The following is a 19,441-nucleotide window of genomic DNA, read 5'->3' on the forward strand; positions in this document are numbered from 1 at the left end:
AACTGTTTTCCACATTAACCCCAACCACCTTCGATGCTTTCTACTTATGTGCAGCTGCTACCTGATTAACACTTTGTGTAGCCATGTAGCTGCAGTGCCTTTGGCCTCAAATCTCTGTACTGAAACTATTAACCATCTACATTATACTTTTGGTTTAATTGGATGTTAATTGCATGACAGATGCAGATAAGCAGAGATCGCAGAAGGTGGTTCAGGGAAGGTGTGCATGCAGAATAGAGCACAGGGACTACATTTAATACACATTTTTATTCTGGGTTTGTGGTTACCAACTAACTGTATGTGTTCAACAATTCCAGACAATATCTGCAGTAAAGTAGAAGGGAGGACAGTTTCTGTTAAAATGGTGCTACACTTGGATGATAAAATGATTTCAATAAGACACTGAAAAATTACCTGAAAACTGCTTTCATAGTCTCCTACTTTTTCCCATTCCTGGAAGTGTAGATTGAGTTTCCGCTGCTGCTGGTTGTTTGTTAGTAAATACTTTTCACTAATATAATACCTCTTTGTCAAGGATCTCAAAGAACTATACAGAAGTGGTTAAGGAAAAATTACATATGTTGTAATTCTACTTCTCTAAAGAAATCTTTTTTCATAATTCTCATTGCTTGGTCCTGACATGTTGGTGCAACTTCCCAAGCTCTAAAAAGGTTATTTTTAGTTAGTGGTGTGAGGTAAGAGCATGAATTCTGGTAGTTATGCAGTACCCCAGTGCGTAACCTTCCAATCAGTTCCTGATATGGCAGAAAGAGAAGACATCCCCAGGAAAACAGAATGGTTGACAAACGAATGCCTCAAAAAGGCAGAACAATAATCATCAAGGTGTATGATAAACGCTCTCTCTGAAGGGCTCCCCAACAAACTGTGAGGGGAAGTGAGCGACCGAAATTTCTGCATGAAAATACCTTCTAATTCTGCATTGAAGTTATGTAATTTTTCCCTTCTGTGAGCATTAGAGCTGATTGAAATGTTTTAACTGAAAACTCATTTCAGTTTCAGTTTTACTTCAAAAACAAACTTTTTATGCGGGAAATTTTGAAAACAAAAACAAAAAAAGGTTGAAATTTCCCACAAAAAATAATTGGTATTTTCCAACCAGCTCTTCTAAAGTGGCCATCTGTAGTGGAGATTCGCTCCTGGAGGATAAGTAGTTCAGGGAGGGGGAGGAGGGTATGAGTTTCCCAAAGGTAAAAACATAATAAAATTGCAAGCAGTAACCAGGCTAAGGACAACAGTGTGAGTAGTAAAGCAGCATTGCTCCCCAAAGCATCAGGCTTAATATTTCAGTGGTCTGTAGGGCATGGGCAAAAATCAGAGCTTTAAAAATCTGGCCATAAAGGACATCCCAAAAAGACTCCAGGGGAGAGTTAAAATTCTGTCCTTGTGTAATTTACCTAGAATAGACTCTCAGCAATTGCTGTGGACAAATTCTGCTTCCCCCCCCCCCCCAATATTTTTTGTTTCTTGTTCTCCTGGCCTTTTGCATTAATTTGTTGTGATGGTTTCCAACACCCATTATGATAATTTTAATGCAAGAGATTGCACTGCAGTTAGCTTGCTATTTTTGTTGCAGCAACTGTGTCATTTCTGAAACCTGCTTGCTCTGGCTGACAATGTAGCACATACTGCAAGACCCATTTGAATCAACAGGAGCAAAAGGTGTAAGGTATTATATCTACAAATAACTATTATGCCTGGATGAGTTTATTTTTATTATTATTTATTAAAGGATATACAGATACTCTACCCTCTCACTTGTAAATCCTGTACCATATGAGAATACAGATGAATTTGTGCTGTGCTGAGAATCAATGTAATCATGATAATTAGTAGTCAGTCTGCAACTCACTATGAGCCAAACAAAGGGATTTCCTTGGAGTAGCTATTCTCAAGAGAAAAACAAGTGTGTGCAAGAGAGGGCATATGCTATCCATGTTTCTGCATATCCTTGTTTCTTGCTACGTACAGTATGTGAGTTGCTATAATTTTAAGAGGGCTCTGTTGTTCAGAGACCTGCAGAGGTACTGCAGCCATAGTGTTACTGGTGGCTTTTTGTATAAGCATTGTTAAGACCTAGAAGCATGAGAAGAGGATAAAGATTCAGAACTGAGGCTGTACAAAACAATCAGTTTTTATCTTTTGTAGAAGATGTTACATTGAGAAGGGCTAAAATATATGTTAACTTTTTTTTTTTTAACACAAATGTTGGAAGAGTGGAATAGGTTTGGTTTGGAAACTATGTTTACCTTATACCTCCCAAAAAGGAAGAAAGGACGTTAGGATTGTATATCTTCCAGGAAACAGCCACTGATTTTTTTTTTTTTAAGAAATATAAGAGTATATTTAAACACACACGCACCCCGGATGAAGAGCATTTTCCTTATCCAGTCATTCATTATCAAGCAACAAAATTAAACGAAATCTCAACATTTTTTGGTTGTCTGCCCCAGAATAACTAAGCAGCTTCCCCTCAAAATCTTTCTAGGACACCAGCTGCAAATAAGAATGAGCTTCCATATTTAATAAATTCTATTAACTACACACACATCCATGTCACATTATAGGTGAACAGGCCCTAATTAAAAGCACACACCATCTGCTGGTTTGTGGCAGCAGGGTAGCACTCCATAAGCACCCCTGGTTCCTGTGATTGAAATGTATTATTTATGAGCTCTTACAAAAATATGTCACTTACCTCATGGAAACTGCGTTAAGAGCTGGATGGCACCATCTAATGGTATGGTAGTGAAGCAGGTTGTTAATCTTTTTTCTTAAGAATATTCTCTTTGCTCTCTCTCTAGATATATATATTTGGGGTGGAGGAAGGGGTTAATGATCAGATTTCCAACAGTTTCATGTTGGACCTGAAGCTTGCTTTTCACTTTTGTATGAGATGAAAAGTAATCTTTGAAAATATTAAGCTATTGGAGTGGTTTTCATTGTTTTTTTTCTTTCTGAGCAAAATGTTTAAGTTTGAGATAAATGTGTTTATTGGTGTGATATGTTTATAGGTTTCAGAGTAGCAGCCGTGTTAGTCTGTATCCGCAAAAAGAACCCGAAGAAGTGGGCTGTAGTCCACGAAAGCTTATGCTCTAATAAATTTGTTAGTCTCTAAGGTGCCACAAGTACTCCTGTTCTTTTTATTGGTGTGAGGCATTTTAAATGGTGATAGACAATAATAGTGTGAATTACAAAGATACCTGAAAAGGATCAGCATGCACCAAATACCTTTTATAAGCTGGCCTCTCATAAAAATATCTACTGTCAATTGGGAGTGTATTTTAACAAAAATGAAATCCATCTAGTGTTTGTTAGGGATTCATTGCAGATTGTACCAAGATTATTTGTTGGCTTTTAAATAAGGAGAGAGAATTCTAATCTGTGTTTCTAATGGTTCTTGGGACCTAAAGTTTTGGACACTTTTCTATGGTGCCTTGCAAGGGTGGAGGCCACATCCTCTTTCCCACATGTTAGTGGGACTAGGGGCACTGTTCCTCGAGTGGAAAGCAAAATGCACGTTGAGAAAAATAAAACACCTTTTTGAATGGCTGATTCAACAGCTCACCTTTGGTGACTTTCAGGTTACAAATTGATGTATGCAGTGGTTAGCATTGTGCCTGATGACCCTTGGAATGCCAGGAACAAGAATCAGTGCACTGATTCAAATCACTCTTGTGGTTCATATGACAAGAAAAGAGATGATTGAAATATCCTTGTGCTCTGTAGCACTCATAACTAGCCTCCAGCAGAAGTAGTGCTATTGTGCTACTTCAGGCTTTTTCTTTGTAGTGCCAAGCAGTGCTGCATCTTAATAGCAGTAACAGGCAAAGCAATAATGATTGGACTTTTCTTGTGGCTACTCATATTGTTACAAGGAGACCTTTAGTATTAAAAAAAGTAAACAGAGAGCATGTAATAAGATCCTCCAGGTAGTTGTACTTAACTTTAAAGAAAACAGACAAACAAACAAACAAACAAAAACTGCCTTGGTGAAGAAAGTTTAGACAACATGGGGCTTTCTGTGTTTCTCTGTGGTGTTGTTAATGATTCTGTTTCCAGTGATGAAACCACCATCTTTCTTTCCACACATTAGGTAAGGGTGTGTAGAGGAGTAATTCTACAGTTTATTTGTGATTCCACAATATGTTTATAATCTACAATAACATTCCCAGTCTGTTGGCATAGAGGAATGTTTATACATCTCAGAGATGACGTAGACATGAAGAAAATTGAAGTATATGAGGCACAAAGTTCTTCCACATTAAGTTCTAGTAAAACTGGTTCTACAGTTCAAGGCCCTGACCATTGCTTTATAGTATTTACTAGGGCATGATGGGATTTAACCTGAACAGAGAGAGAGAATATAAAGTTTGAAGCAGATAAATGGACGATTAGTGTGTACAGCTGTTTGTAAATATCCTCAACAGCATTTACTTCAGTAGCCAAACACTTTAAAAATTGTTTTGATGTCAAAACACTTACGGATGCTTTTTTTAATAATGTCTAGAACATATGCCATCAGAAGGATAAGAGATGCCTTCAGAGAAAACAAACATTTAAAGGATTCAGAAGAAATACAAACACTAGTGAATAAAGCAAGAACAAACCTAGAGATTATTCATCGGCAGGTAAGCATACTTTAGTTCATCTCTTTTACTTAAGAATTGTAAAATGCTGAATGACATGTTCTTCTCCCCTAAGGGTATAAGTCCCATGCCAGTTTACGGAATGGGGAGAGAGATCCTGTACAAGTATTATTGTTCACAAATGGTGGGGAGGCAGAGTGAGGGAGTGAGTGACTGGCACAGTATTCAGTTCTCCTTGATTGGAAGGATTTAAACATGAGTCCCATTAGTACTAATGGGATTCTACATACTGTTCTCTAAACTCCTTTGCTGTCCCTCTTTTTTCTGCTCTTCAGTCCTCTGTTGCCATGTGTTTTGTCTTTGCTTTTCCCTGTGTTGTGTTTTCTCTTGCTCTATGTCCATCTCCTCATCCCTTCTTTTCTTCCTTCCCTCATCACTGGCATGTTAATATGCTCAGGGGAGTGCCAGTAGCTTAAGCTTTCTTTACTCTGTTTTTGTCCAATTTGAAGCACAGTCCAGTAGGGTGTAGAAACAGAAGCATATCCAATCTTAACATTTTTGAATAAGTTTGTGAAAATATTTTTTGCTTGTTTGCACCCCGGATATTATTGATTCCTGTCCACTGTGTTCACACCACTGTGCACAGGGCTAAGGAGGGTAGCGAGATGATTCTTTGGAACACACATCAAACTTAACTGATTAATTTTATACATAATGTATTTTAAGAAGTTTTATCTTTAAGTTCCCCCTAGCCTCTTACTTCAGAAATGGAGCCTAGCTTACAATTTTCTTTCAAGCCTCATGATTGTTTTACATTTGTTTACATTTTGTTGGCTTTCTTTGCAAGGAAAGGGGCTAGAAAGATTTTTATTTCACGCAAAAGCTGAGATTGTTCTTCAAATTTATTTCTCCCAAATTTATTTTTAGGGAGGGTCTGAGGCTGCGGGCTTTATGGAGCCAAAGGACAGCCCTAAATTAAAAAGCTGGAAGACCGCTTGCTAAGTGGAGTCAACCATTAACCATTCAATAACAGCAGAAGAATACCTTTAATATTATTTGTTGAAAGAAGGTTTGGTCTTTAAAAGCATGGGGGGGAAGGTGTCCCACTCATATTTCCTGCTGTTTGGCGCCAGGAAGCCACAACTAGTTCAAATTCAAAAGTGTCTTCTAATTTTGGATGCCTTAACATTTAGGTATCCAACTTGACACACCTATAACCCCACTTTCACTGGTCCCATTAACCTAAGTGGAACTGTTGGTGCTCAGGTTCTACCAATGTCAAGTGCAATGTCCTCAAATTGAGGCAATTATGTTTAGAGGCCATTCTTGGGAAAATTTGTTCCTAAGTGATTTGGTCTAAGTATCACAGTATGTCTGTTACAGGGCTTGGAATAAAACCCAGCTCTCCTTATTCTGAGTCCTGTACTTCAACCATATAATATTTATGTGACCAGTCCTCCAAAATCTCAATGGGGCTTTGCAGAATTGGCTCTTGGGTTTTATTTCATGTCAGTTGACATGGTGGGGAAAGGAAGAAAGCACTTTTTCTAACCTAGCTGGTGAAAGAACACACAAAATTGGTTAGGTCCTTCAATGTGTACTTTTGTTGTTTTGATGCCTAAAAAAAAAAAGGAGCAGGGAGATAACAGTGGAAAGTTCGGTTAATCTCTGTTCTGCATTCCCACTATCTCTTTTGGTCCTGTTTATAAAATAATAGGGACCAGATAGCCACTAGCAAATACAGTTGTTATATTTTTTTAAGTGACATTGTCACAGCACGAACATCCAGTCTTTGTTTGGATCTCTGAAAACATGTGTTTAAAGTTTACTCAGAACATGGTTATGACTGTTGTCATGACATCAACAGAACCATTTTAATCCATTAATATTGTTCACCTTGTTGCTCTGAAATATTCACAAAAAATTAATTTAATCTAGAAATAATCCTCTAGGGCCATATTTTGTCTTCAGCTATGAACATGCAGATCCCAGTGAAAATGGCTCAGGCATATAAAGACACAATTCCACCTGTAGGGAAATTTCCATAGGCACAAATGGCACATAGGTAAGGCTAAGATTTTGTCATGGATATTTTTAGTAAAAGTCTCGGACAGGCCACAGGCAAAAAAGAAAAATTCACAGAAGCCGTGACCTGTCTGTGACTTTTACTAAAAATATCCCTGACAAAATGGGGATCTGCAGGTCCCCACACTGCCTGAAGCAGGGCAGCTACACTGGGGCTGCAGGGTACCCCTGCTGCCTGCATCTCCAGGAGGTCCCCGCTGCCGGTGGGGTTCCCCCGCCTCTGGTGTCAGCCAGGAGCTGTGGGGATTCCCCACGGCCAGAAGCTCAGGGGGTTCCCCGCTGCCTGCGGTGGTCAGGAGCTCAGGGGTTCCCCCACCACTGGCAGCTCCGGGGCCCCCACTGCCTGCGGTAGCCGGGAGCTGTGGGGTACCCTGCCGCCTACAGCAGCTTGGAGCTCCAGGGCCTGCCAGAGGTGGCGGGGATACCTCGCAACTCCATGACTCCACGGGCAGTGACTTCTGCCACTAAATTGTAGCTTTACACTCAACTCCCACTGATTTTCAATTTGGATTTTCACATTTGAAAATCTCCCTCTTTATATTTAAATTTTAAAATATTCTTAATTTGTAATGGTTTGATACACATAACTTAAATGCATTGTAAATCAGTAAGATCATTTAGAGATCTATATTTTTCTCTTCTCCAAAACCATTTGTCTGTTTCTCAATTTTATTCTTTAATTTGTCTTGACTATCTTCACCTTTACATTTGCTATAGGAAGACCTAAGTCAGTTGCTAAGTCTATAGCTTTTAAGCGCTTTTACTCTCGAAGGGGTTTCTTTCATGTTCTAAGCCAACCTCCTGGTTCAAAAAAAGTCTTTAATTCGATTGCATTTTGAGATCACTCTGTGTAAAATTTCATGGGAAAATATATTTAAAAAGCAGGGGATTTTGTAGAAATGGAAGGGAAAATTCTTGTCAGATATGGAATATTTTCACTATTTTGGAAGTGTTAATTTTATCTAAACATTTCTTTGGTCACCCTTTTAGATTTTTTCTTCTTTTAGACAAGATAGAATCTCTCTAAGTCTGACTGTCAAAGGGTGCCTATGTATCTATATATAGATATATTTTTATTGGAATAAAAATAATAGCAGATGGTATGTGGTGAGGCTTCTCTTTAAAAACATAATCTAATAGAAGGAAATGAGTTTAGCAAGTGAATTTCAGAGATGTCTGAGCTTTGGGGGGCTTTGAATGTTGGTATTTGAGATAACTGAAGCTGAATTAGTCTCTATACCAAATGAAAAATGTATTTCTAAATAAGCAAAAGAAATTGTCAGTGTTCTTTTGTGGAACAAATTATATACTTCAATGCTGGCAGCATTTCATCTATAAAGCAAGCTCAAAATATTATGAAACAAGTCTCTGTCTTGTCCTAAAGTACACATGTAAATTAGGTGAAAGTACAAGAGACCTCCTAGAGTCTCTTCCATTCTGTGTTGCACTTACAATCATCTGTTCCATGAAAAACACAATTTTTGCATGACTCACATTTCTCTAACATCTTGATTGTTTATTTTCAGTCTTATTTTAATTGAACAATTTAATTAATGGCGTGAACTGACATAAAATAATGGGTTTATATTTAAAACCAACCCTAAAACATATATAAATTGTTTTTGTTTTTAAACACAAAAGCAATGAAGCAAATATTAGATGTAGTGTGCATTTTTGTAAGTTTGGGGATTTATTATAATATAGCACATCTGGTGTTGCTGACTTTTTCATTGCATGTCGATAGAAATTAAATAATATCCCAGCTTGCTGACAATTTGTTGTTACTGTGAAATCAAATTTACATGCTAATTTATGGTTTAGTCATCAAAGTGACCACTGAAGTATAAGGTTCATAAATAACAATTTGAATCAGTCTAGTGGGAAATGTGAAATAGTGACAGATTACTGTCATTTCATGTCAGTTACCACAGTATTTTCCTGAATGTTTTAAAAGGAGCTTTATAAAGCTAAAAAGCATGGAGGAACATTAATCTCAACCTCTGTCTTCCCACACTTTCCTAGTTATTGGTTTGATTTGAAAATAGGATGGGTAATGGAGGGAGCAGATCACAGATTCTTTTCTGCCCATAGCACATGGTATGGAGGTTTTTCTTGTATCTGGTGTGCTAACAGCAGAGAAGGGGATTATACACTGTGACCAGCGTATTGTCATCATTAAAAGAGTGGAAAAGTTGCAGTTGTTAATGCCAGCATATAGTCAGCTCTAGACAAGCAGGGTAACTTTAATGTAAAATCCTTTGTATGTGGTTATTGAGACAGAATGAGTTCTACTGTCACCACTAGTGTGATATGGTGTCTGCCACTCGCTTATCAAACTGTTTCTGTTTATGCTCCCATGACTTCTCTGAAGAACTATTACTACTGTTTGAACAGGAGGGGGATTGGAGACGCTGCCCTGAAAAAAATATTGTTTTTGTTTAGATTGAGGGTTTATACAAGCCACTTTGAAGCTCATTTGTGTTGTATGTGTTCAAGTCCTAGCTAGTTCTCTTAATGACATCACAACAGCCTTTGATTTTCACTGCATCAAAATGAAAATCTGTATGGGACCAGTGTGTTTTGGTTAAATGCCTATTTTAATACACAAAGCTATTTATTATTATTTGTTTTCATCCTACAAAATACTTCTTTTTAGCCTTAGACTGAAACTGGAAGGCTTTAGTCTTTTAGCTCTACATTTAAGAAGGAATTATTCTGGATTTCCCAATAGATATGAAGACTACAGTACCAATCATTCTTGTTTTGACATCATATCACTGAAATACCCTTCAGTAAAAAGGTTTTGACGCCTCATTGCTTTTCTTGTTCTTTCAAGTAGTCCAAACTGAGGAGAATTGTGCTTTATACAGAAGATTCTTTTGCAGGGTGACCAACAATACATCATAAACTTCTGGAGGAGCACTATGTGAGGGTTTCCCTGATTAGTGCTAACTTGTCTTTCAGGTATAGCCATGCTCTGAGTGAACAGATGGACAGTGATGACTCCTCTCTTTAATATCATTTGAATTGTTTGACTTTCCTTTCTTATGTATATGAATGGAACTGTAAGAAGAACGTTTATGAGCTATGACAATTCTATTTAATGGGCTGTGCTTATAATACCAAGTACAAAATGCTTAAAATATTTTTCACATTCACAGCATATTATGAACCTTTTCTAATCCTTGCAGTATTCTTTGGGGTTGGTAAGCATGAGATGAAAACTGAAGCAGTGTTGAGTGATACAGCCAAAGTCACTGTCAGATCCTGTATTAGAACTCAGGAGTTCCTATCTCCCAGTCATGTGGTTTTGCCACACCTGTCTTAATCTTGTAACAGTCTTGGTTTTTCCATTGCAATTTACTGCAATTAGTTGACAAGTATATTTCATGTTAGAACCTCTGTTTGCGTATACTCTACCGTTAGAACAATTCTCCTGGATTAATGGTTTGGTTTTTGAGTTACATTCTATCCAGTGCAGTAGGGCATATCCAGAGTGCTTGACCTTCTTGACTCAGTCATTGCCAAAATGTCTCCTCAGCAGTGTTATGGATGCAAGCACCGAAGTTATGGCTGATGAATGTACTAGAACCGCACTAGTATTATTACGAATGAGTAATAATATATCTCCAGCATAAAAAATGAAACATAGAATATTTTGAATCTTTTCGTTCTTTCAGCACCTCCTAAGTGTTTTGGTTAAATGGCAATCTTTTAGTACTGTATGTGCTGTTGTATTCAACATTTTATTTTTAATGTTCACGGGTTCTTAGAGACTGTTAGAGGGGTGCAGACAATTTGAAGTGTAGTCAGTTTGAAAAGCAAAAACTAAATTTTGCTTAGCTACTGCACTTGCTTTTGGATCCCACTGCCAATTTTTTGTGGTTTTACCACATTTTCCTGTTGTTTTACACAAACGGGGCTGGCTGACTATATGGGGGGAACAATCATCATACAGACACAAACTAATATAACAGAGAAATACGGGTTTTTTTCCCCTCTGAACTTTCAGTTTTAATAATCTTAGTTTTATTTGCAGCCGTGGCAGGTAAAATATTTTAGGCAGAAGTGGGCATGTACTTTTTAAGCATTCAGAGTACTGGGTCCAGTCTACAAAATCTTTAATGGATTTGGAGTTCACCATCATATAGACCTTCTCACCCTCCAAGAGAGCTACTTAGGCCTTGGCTACACTTGCACACTACACCACAATAAAGCCTCCCAGAGCGCTCTACCTCATTCCCCGTCCACACTGGCAAGACACGTAGAGCGCTCTGACTCCCTGGCTGGAGTGCTCCTGGTACTCCACCTCCCGGAGAGGATTAACAGCTGTTGCGTATTGGGTGAGACGCTTCAGTGCCAGTGTAAATGAGAAGTAACATTACAACGCTCTAATTGACCTCCGGAAATGTCCCATAATCTCCTTAACTAAAGTGGCCTCTCTTGTCTTTGTCGTGAACTCAGGACGCAGAAGTGCCCTTACAAAGGTCCGTTTCGGAGTGCTGGCCACTTATCTGGTCTGAGAAACAAACAGCTAATGTTTGCTTTGAGTGAGTGAGTGAGAGGCAGGGGAGGAAGGGGGGTCTGAACTTACAAGACAGCGTGCTGACACACTCTCAGCACCCCAAAACCCACTCTCTCTCTCTCTCCCCACACTCCCTGTCACACTCCACCCCCCCCCATTTGAAAAGCATGTTGCAGCCACTTGAACGCTGGGATAGCTGCCCATAATGCACCGCTCCCAATGCAGCTGCAAGTGCTGCAAATGTGGCCCCACCAGTGCGCTTTCAGCTCTGTGTGGACGGACTGTAGCACTTTCCATAGTGCGCTCTCCAAAGGCTGGTTTAACTTAAAGCGCTCTATAGCTGCAAGTGTAGCCAAGCCCTTAGACTACTAAGCATTAGAGACAGAATGCACTTAGCAGCAGAATCTTGACTATGAAACTTCTTGCTAGTAATTTTAATTTAAGGCTATAAATAAGACAAACATTGTTTTTTTTTTCCCCCTTGTTAGTTGAGAGTTGCAAAATTATATAATATCTTTGGTTATGTAATGGCAATTGTGTAGCCAAGAGCACAGCATAGTTGGAGAGAGCCTTGAACCCCACATTCAAAAGGTTCTTTGAACACCCACAACATTCTTGAAAATTTTGCACTGATTACTGTTGATGCTGGGGGTTCATGAACCAAAAATCTGAACGTTTCTGTTCCTACTGACAGCAAATTATCTTTGTACACAAATGAGGTTTCGTTTTATCAGATTTGCTACTTGGAAAAAACATGTAAAGATGGTAAATGAATTTACTGCTTGCTTCAACAGGCTCATCTGAATTGATTTTATTTTAACGTTTTAACTCTTGCACATAATTCTAAACTGTACAAAGAAACATATCTCTGTGTGCCTGTAATTATCTCCCTGGAATTTAAAAACTCCATGCAACATAGAGTGATAAGATTGCTAACGTCAATTCTGTATCTCTGAATGGAAAACCTGCTTTCCCCTGTTATTCCAGATAATCTACAGTTTGGATGGAGTATATTTCCGGGGAAGGGAGTGGGCATTTGTTTGTTTATTTGTTTGTTTTCTTCTAAGCTTATGTTTGACTTTCATCTTCATCGTTTCCCCGCTCCCTCTTTTTCTCTGCCCTTTCCTCAGAACCATGTATGTTGTTTATCTCCTTATGTGGAACCCAGAAACAAAAGCACATTGCTCTCTCCAAGAGCCTTTCTGCAAGTCAGCAAGCAGAGACATAGTCAGTAAGCTTCCACCTTTTCCCTTGAGGGTGACTCAGCATATTTCCCTAGCTCTGCTGGCCGGGGAAATGGAAGCCCCAAACTTCATCCTGAACCCAGCTCTCCTGCATACCAACATGCTAACCCATCCCTATCGGCTTTTTCTAAAGCCTAATATTTATCACTTTTTTCTATTCTGTTCTTTTGGATAGCTCTCCCAGCCCTGTGGATCTCAGTGGAGTTAAAAAAGTGTGTCTGCTTTTCTCCACTATATTTACTAATGGCTTTCCTCTCTTGGCAGTTCATTACCACTTTACCTATGATTTTTGTTGTCAGAGATTTGTTATTTATTTGTATTACAGTAGAGACAGTCTCTGCGCCAAAGAGCCTACAGTATAAATAGACAAATCACTGGAGGGTGGGGGGGGTTGAATGACAATATCCCCATTTCACAGAAGAGAAACTGAGATATTAAGAGACTTTCCCAAGGTCTTACAGGAAGTCTGTGTTAGAGCTGGGAGTTGAATCCAGATCTCTTGAGTCCCAGTCCAATACTTTAATTGCAAGACCAATCTTCCTCTTGGTTTGCAATTAATGTGGCTCACCTGTCTTTGAATTTTTTTACATATTCAAGCTTGTGCTGATTTTTATTTGAAACCGAGCAAAACTTGTTTGTTTCATTCAAATTGCACTTAAGTTTGAGTTCATTTGAAAAGAAAACGCAAGAGATACAGATCTGTCTGAAATGCAACTGCCCTTGTTTTATACAGGCACCCTAGAAGCATCCAGTGAGACAGGGAGGCATAGAATGAAAAAGTGACTAAAAGCCTTATAACGGCTAAATTTTCAATATTGTCCCTTGGAAAGAGGAGTAAGGCAAGACAAATCTAATTCTAGAATTTTGCAAGAGGAGAAAAGAGAACCTGAAGTTAAAATGGGGAGAGATTAGATATATAGCTACAATAGTGTTTTGTATTATAATGTAAGAATATGCACATTTTTTGTCTTTTAGCTGGTCATAGCTTTGGAAAAAAGGGGTAGGGTGGGATACAGGAAGTGAACTGAAGTAAGAGTAACTTTGAACATGCTTTGATAACTTTGAACAAAAATGCAGAGGGATTAATGTTTGGTCCGTCACAGGACATTATTAGCAAGGTGAGACCTACTTCCGACCAGTCTTCTCAAATAGTTTTTATCTTGGCATATAGTATAGCATTAGAGAATATGCAATATTGTAACAGATGCAAAAGCCCAGAGCTGTCACAACAGTTTAATTTCAAACATCTGAATGTGCAGGAAGTGTAACAGACATTATACCCCTCTTCAGGTGATATCGCTCTCTAGGTTACACCTGTTCCAGTCTCCAGGGCAATGTTAGTCTTTAGGCTTTCAATCTAACACTCTTGATGGAAGACAAGGTTGTATTATCACAAATGATTTGCTGCAGTTTGTTCTGTGACTAAACTCAAAGTGACAGATTCTATATGTAATATTTATTAAAAACAAAAACAGACCCTACATTGAAGTAACCTTTAGGTTGTGACACCAGCCATCAAAGACAAAGGCAATTCAGAGTTAAAGGGTGAAATCCAGTCCATCCAAAATAAGTGTTACAATGGAAATGCCTATTTTGAAAACAAGCACTTTACATCTGTAACAAATATTTCTATGAAAAATGAGACTGTTTTTGCACCAGCTGCTTGTAAAATGTATAATTTTGACCTTTTAAAAAGATTGTTTACAATAATATAAAAGTGCTTTGAACATTTTATGGACATACACAACTTCGCTTACTAAGGTGACCAGATTTTCAAGGTGGTGGGGAGGGTACACACTCACAGAAGGGTTCAGCAAAGCCTGGTGGTGGTAGGTATGAGGGAGATGTACCAAGGAGAGTTTGGCTTTTGGGGGGTAAGGAGAAAATAAGTGTCCCACTACTCCGCCTTTCCTCTTGCAATCAAAATCCAGAAAGCAACCTCGTCCTCCTTAAAACTCTCCTTGGCCATGAAGCCTGCAAAAAACTGGACCGTGGTTAGGCAGCTGGTGTGGCGAGACCGCTGCCTGTCATGCGGGCCACTGTTGTTTCTGATTTACCTTGTGCTCCTCCGTCTGTTGTCTCACCTTTATACTTCAATGGTAAGATCATTAGGGCAAGCATCATTTTTCATATATGTTTCTACCTAGCTCAGTGGGCCTAGGACCTCTATGCACTTCCACAATACAGATGAATAATAACAACATAGCACTACACAGAGTCAGTGAGCCTTTGATCGTGTGTGCGGGAGAGGACTGTCTATAGGAAAGTGGCTCATTTTGGAGAGAGGAAGTGAGTTTGGCAATCTGTTGGTGGAGGAAGTTAGTGTTGGTACTAGAGGCACGCTTGCACTTAGCCAGCTCTAAATTTCACCAGCTCAGCAAGCCGGTGGCTCTTCGAGATGGCTGGAATCCGTGGAGAATTCCATTTTTGTAAATTACAAGCAGGACAAGCCATGAAAATAGGCACATTTCTACTTTTTGGTGGTACGATTGTCTACCTGTTATCCCCTTGTACTTCCTACTTAGCTGTGTCCAGTGTCAAGATGCAGATAAATACAACTTCCAGCCTTTTGCTGCAGCAGCACTTCATCTGGATTACTTCCAAATGAAACCACCAGTGGGAGTTGCACTCATAACTCAATTTAAATATAAAACTTTTCAGAGGAATAGTAGGTAGAAATAACTCCTGTTCATTACAGTTCACTATGTTTGTACCATGTTTTAATCTGACTATCCAGTTTTATGTTGGAATAGGTGGTTCTGATTTGTAAAGCTGAATTTCTGATGTTGAATTGTGTCCATCTTAAAGCTGAGCATTCTCACCTTTTAATGTGTGGCGTATGAGAGGGGCCAGCCCTGCAGCAGAGCAGAGTGTTTATGGGAGAATTTTGGATTTATCAATCACAAGTCAACTCCCAAGAGTAGCCAAGAAGAAAGAGGTGGAGTGGTTGTGACGGGTTGGATCACAGAATCCCCCTTTGAGAACTGCCAACTGATGCGCCAAGACTATTTCTGCTCCTGCTTTCCTTCCCCATCAGCGTACGACTTCAGTGCCCTTCCTGGTTTGAGCCAGACTCGCTAGCCTGCTGCAAACCCAGACCAGGTCTGAACCACGTCCCCTAACAGCTGTAGGCTTACCTGAAAGCTAACAGAAGTGTTCTTGTCTTTAACACTAAGATGCCGAACTCCCGATGGGGTCCAAACCCAAATAAATCTGTTTTACCAGGATAAACTTATAAATTGTTCACCCTCTATAACACTGATAGAGAGATATGCACAGCTGTTTGCCCACCCAGGTATTAACACGTACTCTGAGTTAATTAATAAGTAAAAAATGATTTTATTAAATGCAGAAAGTAGGATTTAAGTGGTTCCAAGTAGTAACAGACAGAACAAAGTCACCAAGCAAAATAAAATAAAACACACAAATCTATGTCTAGTCAAACTGAATACAGATAATCTCACCCTTCGAGATGCTTCAGTAAGTTTTTTCCTCAGACTGGACACCTTTCAGGCCTGGGCACAATTCTTTCCCCGGTAAAGCTCTTGTTCCAGCTCAGGTGGTAGCTAGGGGATTCTTCATGATGGCTCCCTTTTTTTCCTGTTCCGCCCACTTGTATATCTTTTGCATAAGGCGGGAATCCTTTGTCCCTCTGGGTTCCCACCCTTCCTCACTGGAAAAGCACCAGGTTAAAGATGGATACCAGTTCAGGTGACATGATCACATGTCACTGTAAGACCCCAAGCCTTCATTCCTCCCAGCCTGACTCACAGAAAGGCTTGCCTGCAAACAAAGCCATCCACAGTCAATTGTCCTGGTTGATGGGAGCCATCAAGATTCCAAACCACCATTAATTGCCCACACTTTGCATACTTACAGTAGGCCCTTATAGTTATATTTCATATTTCTAGTTTTAGATACAAAAGTGATAAATTTATAGAAATAGGAGGAACACACTCAGTAGATTATAAGCTTTGTAAAGATACCTTACAAGAGACATTTTGCGTGAAGCATATTCCAGTTACATTATATTCACTCATTAGCATATTTTTATAAAATCATATAGACTGCCACGTCACACCAAGAGTAGCCAAAAAGAAAGAGGTGGGGTGGTGATTTGTTTTTGTTGCTAATAGGAAAAAAAGCCTCTGCACAAGGCTCACATTTATATTATAAGTTATATTCATACCTGAATATGAATCTGACCTGGTCATAATTTTTCAATAATATATTTGGGGATAAAACATTGTATAAGTCCTTGCTGGAAAAATGGAACTTGCTATGTTTCTCTCCTGATATGGTGGGGGTTTTTTTGGTTTGGTTTGGGGTTCTGTGAGGGTGGGGGAGTAGGGCTTGGTCTTTTTTTAAAATTGGTGATTGAAAGAAAGCAGGCTCAGGCTTGGTGGTATCGTAAACTGATCAAAGATGTTTCTTTCCAGAATCAGATTTAAAATGCATTTATCCAGGGCTTCAGATTTTCTGGGACAGTATTGTATCACTCCTGAACTTCAATCTGTGTGATTCAGGCTGAAGTTGTCGACACAATCATTATCCCCCCACTCACCTAGGCTTGCGAACTTGGAGTGGTTTTTTTTTGTTTTGTTTTGTTTTTTAATAACTTTCTTTTCTTTCTCCCCATACATTCAGGCATCCATCCTCCCAGCAGCTCAACATTACAACCTTTCCTCTCTGTTTTTATGGCTAAAAATGCTTATCCTTGTCTTAGTTCTCTCCCACCTCAATAGCTGTGCTCCCCTCCCTCAACTTTCATTTCACTCCCCTCCAGTCCATCCAGAATATAGTCACTAAAATCCTTTTCTTCACTCCATTTGTTTCTCCCATTGCTAACATAGCGAGTCCAAGAGTTTTGATTGTGCCTTCAAGACTATGCACAAGTTTATTCTAATTACATCACTTCTTACAACATCTCCCTTGCCTTGTTTGCATTATCAGTGAATTCAGCTTCACCCTTACCTTTCTTGCCTTCCTATTTTCATGCCTTTGCTGCTTCCCCCTCTGCCTGGAACATCCTCCCTATCCCAGTATACTAGGTACCAATGCCTTATTTTAAAATCTCTATACAAAGCTAATTTCTTGTATGAAACCCATAAACATTAACCAGTTAAAAAGAAAAAAAAAAAAAAAGCAGGATATGTAGTTAGTTAGATTTCTGTTAAAAAGGGTTTTATTTTGGCAGTATTTTTCCATAAAAATCTATCGGACAACACATCCTCGATTATCACCCTCAATTATCACCCTTCTTCGTTGTAATTTTATAATTTATAAAATAATCCAAATTCTGTTTGATCTCTGTCATTTGTTAGCAGTGGCTGAAAACGGAGAGAGTATGTGCTACCTTACTAGTGGTAGGAAATTAATCAAATGTGTTTTATCTGATGTTGTATTGTGATGAAGGTAGAGGTCTGGGGAAGAAAGCCATCAGTTTTTAATATCTGTATGTCAGTCTCTCACCTTTGAAACTTTAACCAAGGAAGACTCTTCCAAATAACTTGTAGTACAGGAAGAAGTTTAATTAATACTGACACAATCTCCTGGGTAATGGTGCACTGCTTCTCTTTTCAGCTCTGCATATAGTGAGGTGTGCTCTTTTTTTGATCATTACAAGCAATAGCTGCAATGCCCTTCATCTTGATGGAAGGCATTAGGCCAGTACCTTATTTCCAAAAGCAGGTAAAAAAAAAAACAAAGAATAATGGAGTCCAAATTACTCTGGTCACATTTAAATTCTGTGTTGCTTGGGTCACATTCATGTCTCTGTCAGGTATGTCAGATGTGTACATTTTTGTCCTGTATGTACATTGTGTATATACATCATCTAAACGGTGAGTTCACATGAGGAATGTGAACAGTTATTATTATTTCCCTGGCCAGCTAGATAGTGTGTACATATGTACTGTCATGTGTGTACACAATAAATGTAAATAGGCACATGTGCACACACACAAGATGTGCATATTTTATATCCAAATGCATTGATCTGGGTTATTTTAACCATTTTGTCAGGTAATATGGTTACTCAGAGCACCATATGACCTGGCCAGTTAACCTTTCATGTTAATACTACAGCACCTTGTTTGTGCTTTGCTTACTTTTAATGTTGACCCAATGCTCACCTTGTCTGTTTTAATGATTTTAATTTTAATCAAAAGTACCTTGTCTCCCAGCAACCTAATTTCCCTGTGCATTTCTCAGTAGTGAATGCTTATTGATGGTCATTACTCTCCAACTGCTTGTGCCAGTGCACCTCTGGGAGGTTAATCAATCTTGTGCTTTTTTAATTGACATCAATAATGTGTTTACATTTATCAATATTTCTTAATTGTCAAGTTATAACAGTGGAACATCAATAATAAATCACGCCAATGGTGAACTTCACACATTAGACTTTTAAAAGTCTCCTTAAGCAATTTGATATATTGTAAATTGCTGTGGTGTGATTTGTATGTGCTGTGTGGGAAGAGGTCCAAAAATTGGTATGTAAAGTCATGTACTGTAGAATAAATAACATTAAAGAACCAATCCATTGAAATGGCAGTAGGATGTTTTTTGCCGTAGACATTATATACTATTATGAGGAAGGAGGAAGCAAATGTTTTAAGGGCTAGTTTAACGGCCCCAAGCAAGATTGTGAACCCATTGTGCTAAGTGCTGTACATAAACATGGTAAGAGAAAGTCCCTGCCTTGAAAAGTTTACAAACTAGGTGAGACAAAGGCTGGGGAAAAGGAATTATTATTCCTATTTTACACATGGGAAATAAGGCACAGAGAGATTAAGGACTGGATCCAGATAAGCAGATAAATACACAGTTAACTTTAAGCATGTGAGATGTCTTATTTAAATGAATGAGACCATTCATGCTTACGATTAAGCATATGCTTAAGTGCTTTCCTGTGTTGGGGCTTAAGTAACTTGCCTGAGGTCACATAAGCTTCTGGCAGGGCTGAGAATTGAACCAAA

At 38.8% G+C, this 19,441-nt stretch overlaps 1 protein-coding gene across 1 annotated transcript in view; it reads left to right on the plus strand.

The window, feature by feature from the left end:
- The window catches only part of LYRM4 (LYR motif containing 4), a 146,481-nt gene that overhangs the window by 38,272 nt on the left and 88,768 nt on the right, over nucleotides 1-19,441 (plus strand). The window contains 1 exon segment of the mRNA XM_054018535.1: nucleotides 4,529-4,649. Within this exon segment, the coding sequence (XP_053874510.1) occupies nucleotides 4,529-4,649 (121 nt within the window).

This window comes from Malaclemys terrapin, chromosome 2 (assembly GCF_027887155.1).
Source record: "Malaclemys terrapin pileata isolate rMalTer1 chromosome 2, rMalTer1.hap1, whole genome shotgun sequence".
Classification (NCBI taxonomy): domain Eukaryota; kingdom Metazoa; phylum Chordata; order Testudines; family Emydidae; genus Malaclemys; species Malaclemys terrapin.